The following is a 22925-nucleotide window of genomic DNA, read 5'->3' as shown; positions in this document are numbered from 1 at the left end:
GTGTAGCTAATTATCACACTAAGTACCTTAATTAATAATTCATGATTCGGTTATATTATTTTTTATTAAGATTTTATTGACTTGATTTCATAGCGATGAATCATATGTGAAAAAATATTAAAGAAATTTTATTGAATTGTTCTTTAATTAATTAAGAAGCGTTTTATTATATAATTTGTTTATTATTAATATTATTTTTATTATTATTAATAAGTTTGTTGTTGAATAATTCTGATAATTATTAAATGTGATTTTTTTTTGTTGACATTTATTTTTCAACGCCTTGAAAAAGTTACAATAAATGAAAACTGAGAGATTATTATTTAATGTCAATATAAAACAATGAGTAGTTGATAATTAATTGAAGGAAAAATTTAAAAGCATAAATATTGATAATGTATATTTTTAACATTTACCCAAAGAGAGAAGCACTTTCAGACATATATATTTTAAATATATAAATCGGGCGCTGAATGAGCTTAGTGAGAATATGATAATCAAATACAAATTTAAAAAATCTATACTGATATATTGATTGATTAAATTTTAAAAAAGTAAGAGAACAATGAAATTTAAAATTTATTTATCAAAAATATAAATAAACAAAAAAGAGCCACTGTTACGATAATTTGAATAAAAGGCTTTTGATAAAATTGAACAATTATAAATTTTAATATAAAAAAAATAAAAAAGTTGTAATGATTATTTGTTAACAATCAGATTTTATATTTATGATATTTATCAATTACATAAACAATACAGATTTATCTTTATAGAAAAAATTAAATATATATACACATAAATATATATTTTTTGTATCTGTTATACAAATTATAAAATTTTAGATTACGCTGTTTTTAATCAGAGTGTAAAAGTTTTTAAATATTAATCCACTTCAGAAGAAATATAAATAAATTTTTATCGAAAATCAATTGTTAGTGATATATTAGTATATACATATATACATTCATAAATTTTATTTTCTGTAATTCGTTATATATTTACAATTAAATTGATTAAAAAGAAAAAAAGAAAAATTATTACCAGTAGTGCCGCATTATTTAGTATAAATTTTCATGTATCAAATATAATAGTCATATCTTGCGCACATTAATAGATTTAACTAACAGTCTATTAATAACAACCGATCGAAAAGCATGTATCATAACATATTAAATGAATAAATGTTTCACAGCAATCGTTGTTATTTTATTTCATTAATTACCCTATCCAAAAAAATCCATGCGGGAATTCAGCCTAAACTCTTATATGGGTTCCCACATGGCGTTTTCGGATGGATTCCTATATGGTTTCCTATAGGAATCCAGCATAGATCCCGATATAGATTCTTACATGGGTACCTATGGGAATCAATACCATGTCAAAATCCCTATGGGATTCTTGTATGGATTAGGAATTAAAAAAATTAACAAAAAGCGTTACGTTATTGATACAAACAAATTGATGAAAACAAAAGTATCCTGCCAATAGAATATTAATTTGTTCTTTTATTCATATACGCGTATCAATAGACGATATACATAGAAATCCGGATATCACGGATTCTATAGAAATTACTCATATATAAACCCAAATTTCTATATTAATTTCCCATAAACAAATTCATATATCCTAGTTTCTATGTCACGTTCCTATATGGGAATCCAGATACCCATGGTTTCTTACATGGATTCTTATACAAATCCATACACTTCTATATTAATTCCTATGGGCTCTTACGTAAATCCATACTTTTCTATGTAGATTCCTGTAGGTTCCCATGCAATCCCACATGGATTTTTTCGATAGGGTATTGTTAATTACGGCAGACAACCTATGTTCTTATTCTCCATGTTCACGACCGGTTTCCATCTACGATTCATCCATACGAGTACGTGAGGGCTCGCTCGTACATGTAAATTTAGGTATATATAAATTTAAAGTCATTAGAATGAAACTCCACACATCTCCTCGAGTAACATATATATATTATATATACCCTCGGTTAAATATTACCATCCACTACAGACATCAGGAATATCTTTTATTTCATTAATTTTGTTTTAAACCCATTTATTTTTTTTGTACTTTAAAATAAATTACCATGAAATTTTTTAATTTCAAAAATATTTTTCTAAAATTAATATAATTTACTTTTTTTCTTGTTACAAAAAATATGATATCTTTTAAAATTAATTATTATATATTTTTTTAAATTATAATTTATGATCTATTGTCACTAATTGCCAATCGCCATCTTTCGTCCTCACTCTATTTTCTTTTAACAATTTTTGTAAATGATGGAAGACATTAATTTCCGCAGCTGGCCACAAAGTTTTTGGTGTATCCTGAAAAAAAAGCAATAAAATAAATTCTTAATTAATAATAAATCTATTAAAAATTACCTTATACAAATGAGCCACGATGTCCATATTTGATAACCATTTATCTCTATTTTGATTCAAAAAGTCAACAATTTGTAATTCTCGTTTATTACGATGATCAATATAATATTTAATTTTTGGCAGAGGATTATCTATCACAGGCCCATGTCCTGGATAAATAATTTTAGGACTCGAATCTAAAATTTTTTTCAATGAATTCATATAGTCACTTAAATCTTCAAATACAGCAGTGGTTTCACCAAGAATACAATCACCACTAAAAAGAGAATTATTTTGTTGGAGTACTAGACATGCATGATCAGTAGTATGTCCAGGAGTATGTTTTACTTGTAGCTTAGCACCATCAACTTCAATAAATTGTTCATCATTTAACGCTTGCCAGTCTTCACCACAACCAGATTCATTATTAACATCTTCAAAGCTTCTACGTAATTTCCATACAGTTGGGAGTGAAGCTGAAATTGATTTAATCAATTCCTTAACTGCTTTCACTCCACCAATATGATCATGATGCCAATGTGTTATTATCAAGTGTTCAATTGTTGCTTTTTCTTTATCTAAAACACTTTTCAATAACTTTGTATACTCTGGAGCTGTTTCTTCATCGCCAGAATCAATTAAAATTCGTCTAAATAATTATTTAATTATTAATAATAATATTTATTGTTTATAAACATATGTAACCTATTTGTGCAATAATTTAATTTAAGTATTATATTATTTTTATTATAATTTAATACCTTTGTCCAGTGCCAAGTAAATATGTATTGGTACCTTGAAGAGTCATAACACCAGGATTACATCCTAATATCCTTATTATGTGACTTGGAAATTTAGATACAAGTGGTAATGCTGTAAGAGACATGTTTTTAGACTGAATATAACACGTGATATTGTTTTTCTTGTATGATAATAATTTTGACCTTGAATATTTGCGATAACAGTACAGAGATTCATACAAATAAATATATACGTAGATATAAAAATAAGAAAATATACACGTGGGAAAGAAATTTGACAACTGAGAAGAAACGGTCCATTAATTTTATTTTTTATTTTAGCTGATTATTATTAAATATAAATTTATTTAAATGAAATTTTTAAATTTTTTACGAAAAAAAAATTTATTTTATTTTTAAAAAATTGTATTGTAAAATAAAGTACTCTATTGTTCAGGCTATCAGTAATAGCGTTTGTTTATAAAAACGAACGATCAATTAAATTATTTTACGACGGATAATTATTTACTGTTTTTACTGATTAGATTAATTTATTATTAGTTAATCTTTGATTATTTTTATACATAAAATTTAGAATCTAAAAATATTTTTTTAGTATAAAAATTAATAAATAGATCTTATATTAGTACTTTGACGATAAAAATTGAATGATTTAGATAAGTATGTTTATGAAATTACTTAATATGAGGAAGTTTATATTTATGACTACTGTGAATTGTTTATTATTGTTCATTGTTTTTAATTTGGAATAAAAGTCACGATAAAAGTGAATAAGAAACGTCCCATATTTACCAGTAATCAGATTCTTATTTTCTGTTGTCCTCTTGATGAATAAAATTATTTAAAAATAAATCATTTTTCAAAAGTCAAATTACTCAGGTTACAGGAGTTAATACTTAACTTTATTTAAACGATATCCTCAAATTATAATTTTTGATGAAATAATATTATTTTGATAGATTATTGATTAATAATAGTGATAAAAATTTTTATATAATTAAGTTTTTATTAAATTTTGAAACTAACCGAATTAGTTGTAGAATTAAAAATATCAAAAAATAAATATATTTTATTTTTATTTTAAAATTAACATTAATTAATTTCTATAGTTATTTGTAATAAAATTTATTTATGAGATTTGAATATCAAATGTTTTAGTGAAATCAGTTTAATAGAAAAATTCAAGACGATATTTTTTACTTCCCGCAAAGAAAATTGAAAATTTTTTAAATAAAAGAAAAGTTATTGGTTTCGGTCCGATTTTCGAAAGTCGAGCTTTCATCAGATGTTGACGTTTTGAGGTCCTAGGAAGTTATCCTGACTATTTTCAAGAAGATGCCCGAGTGTATGTATGTGTTATGTACGTACGTATGTAAATATTCTATTTTTTTAACGGATGAATCGATTTAGATCTTGAAGGTAGCATTCGAATTCGAAGCGGTTTATTAATTCCCAGTTGCTGTGAGAAATTGAGTTTGATCGGTATAGGACGTTTCGAGTTATTCTAAAAATAAAATTTTTTGAAAAATGTTTTATTTTGGATAGCTTTTAGTATAATTGATGGATTAATTTAAAAATCTATTCGGCTCTAAAGCTTTATAAGCTGCGTCGAATGCTGGATTAACCATCAAAATCGAATTAATTGCTCAAAAGATATCGTTGTCGAAAGAATTTCTAAAAAGTGGTATTTTTTATGAGTGTGAATGTAGCAAACATCAGACAAGTTTAAAATTATTAATAAATAGAATCAATAATTAATAAAATAAAATTTTTTTAAAATGCGCATTTAAAAAATTTTGAAATTAATAAGCGCATTTTTTATAAATATCAATTTTTTTATTATTTACTCTATTTATCAATAATTAAAATTTTTTTTAATGTCTGCTACATTTACACTCGTTATTTTTTTAACAACCTCGAAAATTGCAAAACTGATTGATTCAAATAATGTTTTTGCTCAACTATAACTGCGTTAATGCCGCATCAAACAACAAAATTGATTAAGTAGTTCGAAGGATATTGGCGATGAGCAATTCAAAAAATAACAATTTACTTCATTTTTCTCGGATAACGAATATTGTCATTCGTCTTATGTTTCAAAACTCAAACCGGTCCTTTGACTGGATAGTATTTGATAATCGATACATAAATTATTGCAATCGGTTCGTTAGTTAGCAATAAATAATGTCATCATCAAAAATTTTGAAAAATGATTGACATTTTATTCCGGGTGTTTCATATTTTAACTCACTGGTTTAGTTCAGATTTCACGTAATACTTCATTTTATTTTCATTGATTTCTGTCCAAAAACATTGAATTTATCAATCATGATCGTGAGCAAAACTTAAAAAAAGGATCCATATTTATTATTTTCCATTTCTTGTAGTCTCAGAAATTAATACGAAACATCACGTTTCCGAACTCGAAAATACCAATGTATTTAAAGGTACTGTCGAGCTCAAAGAGCTTAAACATGTATCGACGACAAGGAGCTCAAAAACAGCGGAAAATTTCGGGGCTGGCTCGCAGGGTCAACCATTTTTCAGATTTTTTAACTCTAATTTGGTCATGATATAAAATAAACAAAATAAATTTCAAAAAATAATTAAATTTTATTTAAATATTACAACACCAGCTCAACTATTATTGATAATAATTTAGATGATTTAATATTAAACATGCGTGAGTTGAATAAAAATTAAAATATTATTTGTTATTTTTAAAATTTACATATGCACAATAGTCAATGGAAAAATGTATTTCATTTATATAAAATTGTTGCACTTAAAATTTATTGGATTTTAATTTTTATAATAATTTAATAAGAAGTATTAAAATATTGGAAAGTTTTTACGATGTGTAATTTAGAGATTAAAGTAAAAAAGAAAAAAAAAACAAAAAAAAAAAAAATACTACTTATGATTTCACAGTTTTTACAAATGTTACAATTTAAACAAATTGTAAAATCGACTTTCGACATTGTGAGCAATTGTATTTTTTGTTTAAAATAAATATATTAACTTTCAAAATAATTATTAAAATTTATAAAATTCATAATTTATAAAATGATCTTTTTTTTTTTTTTTTTTTTATAATTTAAGAGTGTTTAATTACAGCAACCGGAAGCCACTTGATAATCAGCCTTAATCAATAATATATTATTTTAAAAATTAATTTATTATTTAGCTTTTGTCGCTGATCGAGATCTTAGATTTTTTTTTGTTTCTTGGTCTACTTCTGGGAGGTCATCATCTTCTGAAGCTGCTGCTTTTTTACCTTTTGAATACAAATAAATATTAATATTGATAATAATGACTTTTAAAAAAATCTGACTCCATTTTTAAAAAAATTTTATAAAACATGAAAAAAAAAATATATAAATTTCAAATTTCTCAAACACGCGTTCAAAAATTTAAAAAAATCATCAGAGTAAGATTTTTTTTAAAGTCTTCATTAATTAAAAAAATAATTTACCATCTTTTTTTTTTAATTTTTGTTGTTTAGGTTTCGTCTTAGAATGTACAGCAGGTGCACTAGTTTCGCCTGCACGCTGTCTCTGACGATTTACAAATTCATAAAGAAGATAGGCTTGGAACAAAGCCACAAGACCGAATGCAGAGAAACGAATTGCTGGAATATTGAAGTGACCAGTTGTATAATCCAATAAAGAATCAGTTTTACTTAATCCATATACGTAGAAAAGACCAGCAACAGCCAAAGTAATAAACCTGGTTATAATGTATACGTAATTTGCGATCGTAAATGTAACTGAAAAAAAATATAAATAATAATTATTTTTTAAATTAATTATTTAACAATTTAAAAATAATTAATATGCTTACGACGAGTTCTTGATTCTTTACGATAAACAATATGAACCCAACGTGCAGTATGTTGAAGTGCATCTCCAATATAATGAATAACGAGTAAAATAACAGTTATATGTTGGAAACTGAAAAAAATAATTTTTTTACATTATATTAGTTGTTAGTATTTTTCTTTTTTAAAAATATTTTTCAATTTTAGTTAATAATTTAATTGATAAAAATTAATGTTATATATATTTTTTTATTGATATTATTGAAATATCAGTTATTAATATTTATTGATGTAAGTAAGTCAAGATAAATAATTAACTAGATACGTACTTGAAAATATAACCAGCGAGTGTGAAAAATAAACCAATAGTGGCATGGATAATTCGAGATGGAATTTCTTCACGTTTAGTACGTTGGAAATATAGTTCTGGATAAGTATGTAACCAGTAAGCCAATTGTACTATGAAGAAAAGTTTCAATAAAAATGACATTGGCAATGGATATGACTGCCAAAGTGATGAGAATTCCAGCAACAAGTTGTCTCTCATTATGATATCGATACCCCATACTGCAGATAATGTATAAAATACCAATAATTGACTTGATACATTGAACTTGGATAGTTTTATTTTACTGAGATGTAATTTTTTTGAAATTTTCTGTAAATAACGAATTTATTATTATTAATATTAAATATTATATATATTATAATTATTTTTAAGTTCAAAATAGGGTAACGGGACTAATAGCGGTACACCTTTCAACAGTGAGTCAGTAATTATTTATTTTGAACGAAAAAAAAAAAAAATGAGAAGTATAATTATAATTTTTTTTCTTTTTGCAAACATAGTATATTTAAATTCGCATAAAAATTATTTATTATATACTGGCTTAACTGTCCGACTACTGGGTCTTCACGATTTTTTTTAAATTTTATTTTTTCTTCGTTACTACTTTCTTTTTTATCAAGATAGACTTGACTAGAGTATGTGGTTTGGAACGGATGAGTGTTTATTCTCGAGTGTGTAGAAAAAGTAAAAATTGAGTAATTAAAGTTTTTTTCAAATGTCTCATATTTTTTTACTCCTACTAAAATTTTTTTTAATTTAATTAGTCACTATTTTATAATTCAATTTTCTACTAAAACTTCAAAATTTTCTTAGCTGTCCCGCTAGTGGTCTCGTCACCCTATTAATGATTATCATTTCATATAAATAAATCAATGAATTTCTACAACGATAGAAAAAAAAGAATTTATGTTTAAATGTAACAAGGGCTTAGATCTAATAGGTTGTAATAAATAATTTACATTGTAACTGATTTAGTATGAATGATTTTACGTCAAGTAGACGACGTAATCCTGTTATCGACATTGCTTTTAGATTCAAAGTTCAATGACATTTTATATCTGTTATTGATTTTATTAAAACACTAGTTATAAAATCATTACATTTAGTCTGTAAATAATTTATTATTTTTAGTTATTTAAATTATCACGTCTAATTAGTAAGCCAGATGTTGTTTAACTCTGTAAGTATTGATGCACGGAAAAAAATGAATTACATAAATTGAGAAACGACAAGTGATATTAAAGTTATCAGTAAATACTATCATTCTAAATAGAACTCTTTAATTTATAATTAAAACGTAAAAAATTATAGGACAAATATTAAAATTTATTGTCTATGCAGGAAAAATTAAGATTTGAACTTCAAAAATCGTAACTTACGCATAAAAAGTTTATGACACGTATTATAAAAGTTATTTTTTACAGCAATACCACAAAATATATTTAAATAAGAAAATAATTAGGTAGCAAGAATAAATGCTAGATTTCTAAGAATTAATTTAAAAAATTTTAAACTTCCAATAAATCGATAAAAATTATCATAGAATAAAAAGTAAAAAAAAGATCAAATTATTTGATTAGCTGTAACATTTTTTAAAATTTAATCTAAGTCATTTCATTAAAAAATTATGAAAACGAAATGCGGAAGTAGAATTGTACTTTAAATTTTATTTAAAAAATTTTTAATTGTAATTTTTAAGTCGACATAATATCAGTGGGATCTGATGAGAAGTGTGAGCGCTATCGTAATGACAGAGCGCGTTATATTTTTACAAATTACGATGTATTGTGACAAAGTTTTTTAAAAATTGTGCCATCAGAATAAATGCGATAGTTAAATTTCTATGAAATTTGTTAAAAATTACAGTATTAAAAAAATCAAATTAATTACTTAATTAATATCTGGAATTGTATTGTCGTAACTGTGTCAAACAAAAACGTAATAAATTGAAAAGTAGATTATATTAGTAAGTAACACTATCAGTTTTTAAAAACCAGTTATCATAGATCGAGAAAAACTCAGAGGTCAGTACGTCAGTAGCAACCCGAAATATGATATTATTTTGAATGTTTTGCTGTAAAAACTTGTACATTTCCGAACAAATAAAAGATATGATAATAAAATATGAACTTATTTATTAAGTCAAATATTTTTAGATCGTTGTAAAGGTGATTTGGTTTTTTCAACCAAAAAGAAAAAAAAATACGATTACATATTCTCGAAAAATTGATTTCTTGGGTTTAAGAACGTAATTTTTTAATAATAGTTATTTTTCCTCTCAGTGTAGATGAGAAACCAAAAAAAAATTTTTTTTTTGTAATGTAATTAATAATACTTACATCCAAAATATATTCTTGAACAACAGCATGCATAACAATTGTAATAAGAAAATAGAAGAATACAGCACAAGCATCTTTCCAACCAGTTGTAAATTTAACTGGCTGCCAAGGAGCATCTACTTCTTCTGTCGTCGAAACATTGTGTTGGAGTGCAATAAATATGTAGGCCCATGGTGAAGTTATCTATAAAAAAAAACATAATAAACTTTAGTACCTAATTATAATTTATTGATTATTATATATTATGAAAATAATCAACTTATTTTGTTCATTAATTCAATAAATTTAGTCTGTCAACTGTAACATATGGCAAAACATAAGAAATATTTATGCATGAATAGCTTCAAAAAAAAGTGACAATAAATTAAATTAAAACTGTATAATTACTGGAATACTTTAGATTAATAAGAAAAATTTAATATTATAAAAAAAAAGTATAAAAAGTAAGTAGGGCATGAAACTGACCTGAACCATAAGACCAATAACGAAGACCATAGCCACACATGAAACGATGTCAGCATGATTTTGAATGATAAATTCATGACTTAAAATTGGTGGATTTTTATTTGAACTTTTACGTGCTTTTATTGTTACCATTGTTAAGTATTAATTATTAAATAATATTTTATAATAAAAAACAATAATTAGACAGTAACAGCCGGCACAATAAATAAAGGCTATTGAATATATAGTACGTTAAACAAACTACTGTCACGCATAAGCATAAGCGTGGAACTGAACAACTGACACATGAAAATTTATTCGTGTTAATGTATATGCTATGTGTATTTTAGCTTTTTAAGGAAAGGAAGAACAGTCACACGTGGCGCCAACAAGCTAACAACATGTTGTTTTAATTCATTTTATCTCCGCCAGTCGAATTTAAGCGGGAATTTCGATTTTAATAGAAATTTTATTTGACACAATAGTATATTGGAATCTTGCTAAATTCGAAAATGAAAGTCTTTAGACGGACACTTTTCCTACTTTTTTACAAGAAATGGAGAGAATTTAAAGTTAGCGAATACAAAAATTAAAGATTTCACTGTAAATGGACCCAAGTAGCACAGATATATCTACAAGATGTCATAAAGGGGGTTTAAAAAAAGGTATGATAAATTTTATTTTATTTAAAACCAAACTTTTTTCAAATAAATAAGACATAGATTTTGGTCCTGAAGTCGTAAAATTTTTTTTTACTTTTTTTTAACTATACGACCAAAATTGGAAAAATGGCAAATTTTATTCCATTATAAAAATGGTTGAATATGTCATGTTGTTGACTTATAGACAAGGTATTTTTCACGTCTTATAAAAGTTTATGTAATTGACAAGTCTTACAGATTACTCATTTGGTAATTACTTATAATTTAGTTTTATCGTGAAGTGCAATTTTATTAATGGAGCGAAAATTAAAAATAAAAATAAAAATATTTATATTTAATTTTTTCGCTATACCAGCATAATTTGATGATACCTATAGATAACAGACATTCAATTTCTTTTTTTTAATTAATAAATTAAATATTGACAGAAAAAATGATCAACAGTGCATACCAAAAATTTTTTAAAATCTTTTTGTGTATATTTTTAAAAATTTATTCTAATGATAAGTAACTCGGTGATGATTTGGTGGAAATTTTTGGGAATTTTCTCTGAAAAGTCTTTAGAACTTTGGAACTGAGTTTTTCAGAGAAAATTCCCAAAAATTTCCACCAGCCATATGATTTATTTGTAGACTCGTGTCAAAAATAAACAGAAAAAGCTTAAAAAACACTAGGAACTAACGTTTAAAACCTAGAATCGATTGTAACTTAATCTTTTCGCTTTTAATTTTTTTATTCACTTTTTTTTTGAGTCAGATAATCCAACGTTATATGGAGGTGAAGGACTGAGACATTCTTGTAACATGTGTGAAGGGTCTGAGAAAATCCTGCAATATATATGCGACTTTTATACATACATTTTTATAATATACATAAATTATAATTTTTAGAATCATGAAAATTAAATTTATTTTAATTTTAAATGAGCTGACAACCTCATAGAAAGCGTCGTTCATTGTTCTTTTTTAGTTGAATAACAGTAGATTGAATATAACTTTCTGGTAAGACGGCTTTTTATCACAGCTGTTGGAAATTATCTCTCAACAAATTTATATCATTTATAACAATGTATAATAAGTTAATTACACAATAACATTGTCGAACTAAAAACAAATTTTGAACAAACTACGTTTTTAAAACGCACTAAAAAGTATATAATAATTTCTTTAAGGCTCATAAAGATTTAAAATCCCATACAGATTCCAAGCTTCTTATAGATAGTCCTGAAAATTTGTGATTATTAATTTTGAATAGCTATAAAAATACTTGAAAGATTTAAAACAAAAAACGTGCGGCGCGCATGCAGCAAATAATTGATGCATTAATAGTTCAACTAACAATTTTATTGCACTGCAAATGATATGAACCGATGTGTTAGATTTATCATTAAATGTTCATGAGGTATTTTTCACTTAGATGCATTTCTGCTGGAATACATTGATTTAATTGAACATGTGAAAATATTAAGGTAGTAGAAATGTAAATGTAATTTTAATAAAAAAAAAAAAAAAATTATAATAATGACTATGCAGTATATATTTATTGAATTTTTACAGATATTTTGATATTGGGTATAAACTGTTGCGATTGATTTAAAAAAATTCATTTTAATTGCTATATAAACATCTCTATTTATATATAAAAAAAAACTAGATGCACATCATGAATATATAAATCTATTAAGGACTTTGATATGGGTTTTTTTATGGGGTTCTTATTACAAAAACTTTATTACTCAATGTGTTTTAACTGCCATAGTAGAGTGATAAGAATTGTGCATCACGTGTACATGTTTCACGGTGGCTTGTTTAACCAACAGGTCCTGATGACAGGTGGTGAGATCTTAGCACAACCACCACAAGTCTAACTTAATTCGAGAAAGCCAAAAAATCGCTGTGGAAAGAGTGAGGCTTTTGGTCGTTTTATAGACATATAAACACGTCTAATAAGTAATGTAACAATATATATGTTTTACTTTGAAAAAACGTAAGCAATACAATATACATAATAAAAATAATTGTACTACTAAATAAAAGAAAAAAAAATTAAAAATGGGATTATATACAATGGAAATTTATTCTTTATTTATGTGGTATATAATTTATAAAATAATCAAAAAGATATTATAAAGAAAACAAAAAAAAGGTTATATGTATCAATTAGTCGAGGCAAAGCGTTAGTAATATTGAGTAGTCTTACTTCCGCCGTTGACGCGCGTCAGATATTTGTATTTATACTATTTTTTTGTATGGATGAAAACTTTTATCAAATATATAATAAGAAAATGAGTTTTATCTATTAAGTGTAGAAATGAAAAAAAAAAAAAATGAAGAAAGAAATGATTGCAGTTGATTAAAAAAATTAATTTTAATTGCTATAAAGGTATCTGTATTTCTATAAAAAATAAAAAAAAAACTAGATGCACATTATGAATACATAAATTTATTTAGGACTTTGATATGGATTTTTTATGGGGTTCTTATTACAAAAAACTTTATTACTCAATGTGTTTTAACTGCCATAGTAGAGTGATAAGACTTGTGCATCACGTATACATGTTTCACGGAGGCTTGTTTAACCAACAGGTTGTGAGATCTTAGTACAACCATCACAAGTCTTACTTAATTAATTTGAGAAAGCCAAAATCGTTGTGGACAGAGTGAGGCTTTTCGTCGTTTTACTATGTAAGATAATGTATACCATCAAATAGACATATAAACACGTCTAGACAAATAATGGAACGATATGGATAATAATAAAAAAAAAAATTTAATGTGATTATTGGCAATGGAAATTTATTGTTTATTTATGTGTTAAAGTTTATAAAATAATCAAAAAGATTGATATATCAATTAGTCGAGGCACAGCGTTAGTAATATTGAGTATAACGTATAGTAGTCTTACTATTGCCGTTGACGCGCGTCAGATATATATATATTTAGATTATTTATTTGTGTGCATGAAAATTTTTATTAAATATATAATAAGAAAATGAGTTTTATCTATTAAGTGTAGAAATGATATAAGATATTTAATTTATCAGTAAAAAATGAGTTTACAAGTACTACTGGGAATGATCAAGTAATTTACGAGTTAATGAATATTGGTAGTATTGTAAAAGTTATGAAATTAGAAATAAATGAGCTGATAATAGTTGGATACAAATTTAGAAACTTTTCATTTCCAGAAATGTCAATATCAACGGACTAGCAGAATTAAAATCTCAATGTTTATTGTCGTCCATTTAATTAAAATTGAATAATGAGTCATATTGAATAACAATCAATTTTTTCAAATTTAATTTAAACTGTTGTATTTTTTTTAGATATTGTCAAGAATGAAAACTGCCTGATGATCAATGCAACAAATAAATAATTTTAGAAGATTTGAGGATAAATTTAATGATATCAATTATTTTTAGATCAATTTTACATAAATTATGGCTAGTACATATTTTATGGCTAGTATAGTTGTGAAAAAAGTATAAAATAAATAATTCATAAATATTATGGAATCTATGTATTAAATATCTCAGATATCAATGTATGTATAGTAGACTGGGCCGAAAAAATTGACTATTTTTTTTTTTTCATAGCTATATCGAAAATATTATTCAGAATGACAAAAAAAAAATTTCATGAAAGTTTGAGCCCTTAATATTAATTTTAAGAAGTCTATCATCGCTATTTTTAATTTTAATTCATAATTTGATGTTTTACGTCAGAACTGCTAAAACATTGGAGTAAAAAAAAAATCATTCTTACTTATTCTTCTGTAAAATTAAATTCCCTACAAAAAAGGTCTGATTGAAAATTGTCGTCAGACAAGCCGTTTCCGATTAATTAAACTTAATAAAGTGATATATTTTTTCGATTTAACATTTTTAATTTTGAATTTTGTAACTGACGAATCAATAAATATCTAATAAAGACCATGACAAATTTTTGAAGGAAATTTAATGCTCTACAAAAAAGGTCTCTTAACATTTTTTGCTAAATTCACTCCTCCGAAAGTTATTAAAAATTGAATTTGAGTCAAAACGATTTCAATAACGTGAATAACTTTCGAAGGAGTGAATTTAGCGAAAAATGTTAAGAGACCTTTTTTGTAGAGCATTGAATTTCCTTCAAAAATTTGTCATGGTCTTTATTAGATATTTATTGATTCGTCAGTTACAAAATTCAAAAGTAAAAATGTTAAATCGAAAAAATATATTACTTTATTAAGTTTAATTAATCGGAAACGGCTTGTCGGGTGAAAATTTTCAATCAGACCTTTGTTGTAGGGAATTTAATTTTACATAAGAAAAAGTGGAAATGAATTTTTTTTACTCCAATGTTTTAGCAGTTCTGACGTAAAACATCAAATTATGAATTAAAATTAAAAATAGCGATAATAGACCTCTTAAAATTAATATTAAGGGCTCAAACTTTCATGAAATTTTTTTTTTGTCATTCTAGATAATATTCTCAATATAACTAAGAAAAAAAAAAATAATCAATTTTTTTGGCCCAGTCTAATGTATAGAAATAAGAATAAAGTTGGTGATAAAAATTAATAATCATGAGTGATTTTTTTATTTGAAATATTTAACAATGACTAATTTAAGTAATCAATAATAAAAATAATCGAATATGAATAAATAAGAATTTTAATGGAAATTATGTGTTTAGTTTGAAAAAGAAAAAAAAAATGTATTTGAAAAAAAGTTTAATAAATGTATTTAACAATATATATATAATTGTGTATATATAAATTTATGAAAATTAAAAGATATTGCTTGAGACATAGGTGAGTAGCCTATCGATAATAGAGTATTATTATAAATTAATTTAAGTTATTGATTTTCAGTCGAAGCTAACTACAATTAAAACACAACACAAGTGTTACCGCATTCTACCAAGTTAGTAAAAAATTTGTGAATATAAAATAAAACTTTTGTATGAAAGAAAAATTTCTTAGCATCCACACTAGATAAAAAAAAAAAAAACAAAAAAAAAGAGCAATAAAAGAATGATTATAATCAAAATAGTTTAACAAAAAAATTAATTGTAATATATGATTATTATTATGGGATTAGTTTACAAAGCAGTTGAGACTACAAGATTTGATTTATAAAAATTTAAATGAAATGTAGAAAAATTGTTCCTAACAATAAAAGGATAAAAATTTTGTTAGTGTTTCAACTCAAAAAAAAAAAAAAAAAAAAACTAAAATTGAAAAGGAATGGAAAAACAAAGTAGAAAACTGGATATATTTTTTTTTATAATTTTAGTATTTTAATAAATATGAAGAAAGCTGGAAGTAATTACTTATATACCGTAAAAACATTATTTTTAATATGATCATCGGAGAAATAATTAATAAAAATGAATGTATTGATGATGTTAATTAAATGTAAAATTAGACATATGTAAAAAATCCCTATAAAAAAAATCTCGAGGTTACTACAGAGACTTTTAAGACTTAAAATGCGGCTGAGCTATAGAGAATTGAATAAAAAAAAAATCCTAAATTTCCTGTGTAGCTTAAATGGAAAAACTTCAAAATCAAATGCAGGAATTTTATTTTTTAATGTTTACAACAACATTTTGAAATTAGGGTGAAAAAATAAAAAAAAGTAGTCGCTCCAAATGAACCACCCTAATAAATATATTAAAGATTAAAAAGATAAAAATCGATATAAAATATGAATTTTATGATTTTTTAGAGTTTGATATTGGGTACAACGAAATTAATGATTATTTTGAAGGATGCTGGTGAAATTTTTAATGAAATTAATGATTAATTTGATGGTATAAAAATTTTTCAAAGAATAAATATTTATATTTAGTATGGAAATGAAGAGAAAAGAAAAAAAAAAAAAAAACATTAAATTTATCTGTAAAAAATGAGTACACAAGTATTACTGGGAACAACCAAGTAATTTACAAGTTAATGAATATGGGTAGTATTGACTTTTTAATTCCAGAAATGTTAATATCAACGACTATCAGAATTAATATCAAGATGTTTTTTGTCGTTTTTAAAATGGAAAAAGAATAAATATGAGTTATATTATTTAGTTATAGATAACTATTTATTTTAAACATAATTGTTGGATGACAATTAATTTTTTTTAAAATTATGTATTTTTTAAATATTGTCAAGAATATAAATTTAATGCTATTAATGAGTAGTCGTAGATCAAGTTTATGATCATAAATGATGTAATATTTATCGAATAATAATAATTTCTTTATTTTTTAAGAGTCTGTTAGTTTTTGTCACAAGATATAAATGAAAACGATTTTTATTCATAATATTTATGTTTATTATATTACAATAGATATTGCTATAATATTTAAATCTAGTTAATAAATTAAAAATAAAATACAATAAATTTTATGGTTATTATAATTGTTAGCATAAGCTTTTTAAAATTAAATATAAAATACATCGAAATTAATAAATATTATAGAATCTATGTACTAAATATCTCAGATATTAATATGAAATAAGAATTAAGTATTTGATAAAAATTAATAATAATGAGTGATTTATTTATTTTAAATGTTTAACAATGTTTGATTTAATGGGAATACACTATCTTACTCATCATATTGTTGTGTGTATGTTGATTTTCATGATGAATAGTGAAAAACTGAGTGTTATGTATTTAGTTTGAAAAATATAAAAAAAAAAAAGAAATGTTTTGTATTTGAAATAAAAGTAACTATCAAGTTTGTAAAATTTTGTGAATATAAAATAAAACTTTGATATTAAAGAATATGATCAACGAAGAAAAAATGAATAAAGATAGATGCATTGATGATAAGTTATTTGATAATTAAAAGAAAAAAAATAAAATTAAGAATCAAATTATAATGAGTATATTATAAATATAGTTTGTTAAGTTGTATGTAATAAATTGGAATAATAAAAATAATGATAAGAAATAAAACTATGTTGGATAATGGTTATTACTTGGTTGAGGCAAATCGTTGATGGTAGTGGGTATCAAGTAAGGTAGGCATGCTCCCGCCATTGACTCGTGAGTATAGAAGATGTTTAACATAGCATAGCACTTTAAGAAAGTTTTCGATTTATTAGAGCCGAATGTTATACGTATTATAATTATTTATAATTTTGATTTTATAATAATAATTATAATATAATACCAAGTCAACATTTCATGTTTGATTATAATTAAATATTAAAAGTGCAATAGAATGAATACTGTGAATTAGGTGATAATGCTGGTATCTAAATATAAATTGGTTACTAAGAGCAGTTGAATTTTGCTATTAATTTGTAAATATTTAAGATAAGTATAGGATAAAGAAAAAATACTAACAATAGCAAAATTCGGGGAAAAAAAAAAATGTGTATAATATAGTTAAAAATTTATTAGTCAAAAGATTTTATTTGGTGTAGAGATTATTAGTTTATTGATAATAGCATTCAATGTATATTTCAGTACAGTTTGTTAGACATTAAGGAATTGCCGTAGCAAACTACGCTCGAAGCCTAGAGTTCAAGTACTACCGCAGTTTACCAAGTCATTTGAAGATTCGTAAATATAATAATGAATTTTATTTTTTATTTGATTATTGATTAATTAATAAAATGTAAAATTTAAGAATTTAAATAGTTATAAAAAAATGAATAAAAGTGACAAATAATATCAATAAAATCTTTTTAATAATTATAAAAATTCAAAAGTCTTAAGAAAATTCTCAAGATAAACGTGACTGTCCGAATATTACTGTCAAATTTTTTAAATAAGATTTGAATTCAACTGTTTATTAAAATCTCTATTCTAAAATTAGCTTATCATTAACTCGCAAACTTGTTGATTTCGATGGATTCTAAAAAAATTATCACGGTCAATTCTTATTTATTAGTGGTTTAATCAATTTTTGTTCATTGAAACCAAATTATATTTAATTGTTAATGTAGCAGACATGAGACAATTTACAAATTTCAAATAAATGAATAAATTAATTAAACTAATAAAATTAAAAAAAAAAATGCACGTACAGATGTTGCATTCATCTAAATACGCATTTTAAAATTTTTATTCTGCTTACATTTCGATAATTTACTCTGAAATTTAAAAAATTGCCAATTGTCAGCTACATTCATATTCATATTTTTTATTATCATAGAAAACATAACATGAACTAAATTTTTTTTATTCTCTTGTAATTATATATATTCAGTGACAGAATAATTTTTTTAAATAAAATAAATAAGATCGTCTTTTTTCCCGCGTAATTTAAATACCATTCGAATGATATAGATAAATTGATTTATCTCGATACTTGGAAATAAAAAAGAGTTTAAATCATGAAAAGGCACAAATTCAAGTCAAGACCTTTTTAACAATACCAAATTTAATAACTTTAATTAATTGTATCATATAGATATGGCTGGAACAAAATTTACCTTATTCATTTATAAATATCAATATATCATAATTTTTTTTTTTTTTTTTACAATATATATAAGTTTTTATTATAAAATAATTTATACTGTTATGTTAATTGAATATAGTTAATATATATATAAAACAAAAGATTTTCGAGTAATATAATTGAAAATAAATTTAATAGAGACTAAATAAAAAAATAAATAAATAATAATAAATGTATGAAATCTTAATTCAATTTTAATCAAAATTTGAATGTTTAGAATAAACTATTATTGATTGATAAGATATAGAAGTAAAATTAATAAGAATTTGTGTCGATAATGTTACTTGCGAGCCAATATGTGTTGTAGCTATAATAGTAGAGTAACCAGAACTTGAAATAATTCTAGCCGACTGCTGAATGTAAAAAGATAATAATAATCAAGCCATTAAGCCATTTTTTTTTTTTTTGAAAAATAAGAAAAAAAGAAATAAATAAAAAATGAGAAATATATTAATTAAATAATTTTTATAATAGAATGATTTGATAGTAACGGGGATATCTTGTCATTTTTAATAGCATAGATATTTTTAGTGAAATGTTTTAATAATACGAAAATTAATCGAGATAGTGAAGTATTTATGACTTGAAACATTATTTTTTCTTTATAATTCGTAATTGAATAAAAAATCAATTAAAATACAAAAATGTTTTCATGAAAAGTAATAAAATATTTAATTTTTAAGTATATATTGTGTTGAAATGTGTAAAAAATTATTTTCACTATGTTTATCTTTATAGCAATAATTGAAATAAATGTCTTTAAAAAAAAGGATTTATATAAAATATAATGAGAAAGATTTTTACTATCTGAATTAACTTTTTTGTTTACAGAATAGCAAATAAATATAGTGTTATTTGTTTCAATATTTTTCAAACGATGTTTTCATGATGGTTTATATATAAAATTAAAAAAATCAAAGATTTATTAAATTTATTTATTTATAATTTTTATAGAATAAATGATAAGAATTGATGATTTTACATAATCGACAATATTTATTATTATTATATATTTTTAAATTATGTTATGTTCAATGAAAAAAAAAAATAAGTAAATAATATTCATTGTAATAAATAATAATCAATATAGCAAATATATACGATACTTGAAATACAAATTTAAAAAAAAATAATTTATTGAATTTATTTATTTATAATTTTTATAGAATAAATGATAAGAATTGATGATTTTACATAACCGATAATATTTATTATTATTATATATTTTTAAATTATGTTATGTTCAATTAAAAAAAAAAATAAACATTTTTTATTAAAATAATAAAATTACATTTAAAAGAAATAATAATACTAAAATGTATATACATTTAAATAAATAAATAATAATCAATGTATAAAATGTATACGATGTATAAAATAAAAGTTTTTCAAAAAATAATTTATTAAAATTATAGAAAAAATAATAAGAATTAGTTATTTTACATAATCTATAATATTTATTATTATTTTTATAGTGTATATTTTAAAATTATGTTCAATTAAAAAAAATAAAATAAATAAATACTTTTATCGAAACAATAAAATTATAATAAAAAAAAATAACAATAATATCGTTTATATACATTTAAATAAGAAAAAAAAAAATTTTATATTGAAAAATATTCCAAGTATGAACATGTAATTTAGATACAGGGAGCTACCGAAGTATCCGCCGCCGCTGACGCGGCTAGCAGTTAGCCCGCGCTAGCAACTTTTTTAGACGCCGGCTCGTACTAGTATGAAAGAGTAGTCGGTCGAAGCAGTACTAGTAAGCGCTGACGGAGACTAGCTACGGCAAGATACTCAATATCAACGCATCATTGCCACGGGTCGATGTCTATGACTGAATGACTCTATATGTGGTAAATCGCTACGGCGTTTATGTAATATTATGTATAACTTAAAAATAGTGTACAAATATGAAACTGAGTATTGATTCACTTGTTTCCGAGCAAGAATAAAATATCACGTTTGCGTGTATATTATAACCAAGTCGCTCTGATAATAAAACATCTAGCGAGAGTAAAATTGAAAAAGAGAGAGGATGTTTGAAAAATAAAATTATTATTCAATGTTGTGAATAAATAATGTAGAATCAAAAATTTAAAGTGTTGATTTGAAGCAAACGCTTACAAACAGCACCGCTTTAACAACTAATAGTATTTTATAAAGACTATTATGTATGTATAAAGTGAAAGAGGAGTAATTCTGATGTTTTAAAAATAAAACATACACGAAGCTCCCTGGTTGATCCTGCCAGTAGTCATATGCTTGTCTCAAAGATTAAGCCATGCATGTCTCAGTACATGCCGTATTAAGGTGAAACCGCGAATGGCTCATTAAATCAGTTATGGTTCCTTAGATCGTACCCACATTTACTTGGATAACTGTGGTAATTCTAGAGCTAATACATGCAAACCAGAGTTCCGACCAGAGATGGAAGGAACGCTTTTATTAGATCAAAACCAATCGGTGGCTTGTCCATCGTTACTTTTGGTGACTCTGAATAACTTTCTGCTGATCGTATGGTCTAGTACCGACGACGAATCTTTCAAATGTCTGCCTTATCAACTGTCGATGGTAGGTTCTGCGCCTACCATGGTTGTAACGGGTAACGGGGAATCAGGGTTCGATTCCGGAGAGGGAGCCTGAGAAACGGCTACCACATCCAAGGAAGGCAGCAGGCGCGCAAATTACCCACTCCCGGCACGGGGAGGTAGTGACGAAAAATAACGATACGGGACTCATCCGAGGCCCCGTAATCGGAATGAATACACTTTAAATCCTTTAATGAGGATCCATTGGAGGGCAAGTCTGGTGCCAGCAGCCGCGGTAATTCCAGCTCCAATAGCGTATATTAAAGTTGTTGCGGTTAAAAAGCTCGTAGTTGAATCTGTGTTTCATACTGTTGGTTCATCGCTCGCGGTGTTAACTGACATGTTATGGAACGTCCTACCGGTGGATTTAGCTGAGGTCAAACTTGGCGGTCCAATTTAATCCTATCGCGGTGCTCTTAATTGAGTGTCGAGGTAGGCCGGTACGTTTACTTTGAACAAATTAGAGTGCTTAAAGCAGGCTTATTTCGCCTGAATACTGTGTGCATGGAATAATAGAATAGGACCTCGGTTCTATTTTGTTGGTTTTCGGAATACCGAGGTAATGATTAATAGGGACAGATGGGGGCATTCGTATTGCGACGTTAGAGGTGAAATTCTTGGATCGTCGCAAGACGAACAGAAGCGAAAGCATTTGCCAAAAATGTTTTCATTAATCAAGAACGAAAGTTAGAGGTTCGAAGGCGATCAGATACCGCCCTAGTTCTAACCATAAACGATGCCAGCTAGCGATCCGCCGATGTTCCTCCGATGACTCGGCGGGCAGCTTCCGGGAAACCAAAGCTTTTGGGTTCCGGGGGAAGTATGGTTGCAAAGCTGAAACTTAAAGGAATTGACGGAAGGGCACCACCAGGAGTGGAGCCTGCGGCTTAATTTGACTCAACACGGGAAACCTCACCAGGCCCGGACACCGGAAGGATTGACAGATTGATAGCTCTTTCTTGATTCGGTGGGTGGTGGTGCATGGCCGTTCTTAGTTGGTGGAGCGATTTGTCTGGTTAATTCCGATAACGAACGAGACTCTAGCCTGCTAAATAGGCGTTTTTGGTATCTTGAAAGATTTACTTGGTTTTCGGATCAAGTGATTTTTAC

General features: G+C 25.2%; 2 protein-coding genes and 1 non-coding gene across 3 annotated transcripts in view; 1 reads left to right on the top strand and 2 right to left on the bottom strand.

Moving 5' to 3' along the window:
• Positions 1 to 802: 802 nt before the first annotated feature.
• On the bottom strand, positions 803 to 3312 carry LOC130669734 (beta-lactamase-like protein 2 homolog). The gene is made up of 3 exons (XM_057472777.1): positions 3146 to 3312; positions 2406 to 3033; positions 803 to 2348 (listed from the first exon to the last, which is right to left on the bottom strand). Exons 1-3 carry the CDS (start codon positions 3268 to 3270, stop codon positions 2217 to 2219), a joined length of 885 nt encoding a protein of 294 aa, XP_057328760.1. The 5' UTR covers positions 3271 to 3312; the 3' UTR covers positions 803 to 2216.
• A 2582-nt stretch (positions 3313 to 5894) lies between these two features.
• On the bottom strand, positions 5895 to 10412 carry LOC130669846 (translocating chain-associated membrane protein 1). Its single transcript, XM_057472964.1, has 6 exons — positions 10119 to 10412; positions 9654 to 9836; positions 7295 to 7623; positions 6989 to 7098; positions 6621 to 6914; positions 5895 to 6422 (listed from the first exon to the last, which is right to left on the bottom strand). Exons 1-6 carry the CDS (start codon positions 10248 to 10250, stop codon positions 6325 to 6327), a joined length of 1146 nt encoding a protein of 381 aa, XP_057328947.1. The 5' UTR covers positions 10251 to 10412; the 3' UTR covers positions 5895 to 6324.
• Positions 10413 to 21458: 11046 nt separating this feature from the next.
• LOC130670668 (small subunit ribosomal RNA) overlaps positions 21459 to 22925 on the top strand; it is a 1910-nt gene continuing 443 nt past the window's right edge. Inside the window, exon 1 of the ribosomal RNA XR_008990389.1 lies at positions 21459 to 22925. This exon is cut by the window's right edge and continues 443 nt beyond it. This is a non-coding gene — a ribosomal RNA (small subunit ribosomal RNA).

Source organism: Microplitis mediator, chromosome 6, assembly GCF_029852145.1.
Source record: "Microplitis mediator isolate UGA2020A chromosome 6, iyMicMedi2.1, whole genome shotgun sequence".
In the NCBI taxonomy this organism is placed as follows: Eukaryota; Metazoa; Arthropoda; class Insecta; order Hymenoptera; family Braconidae; genus Microplitis; species Microplitis mediator.
The sequence above is the reverse complement of the archived record's forward strand: the minus strand, read 5'-3'. Positions and strand labels throughout refer to the sequence as shown.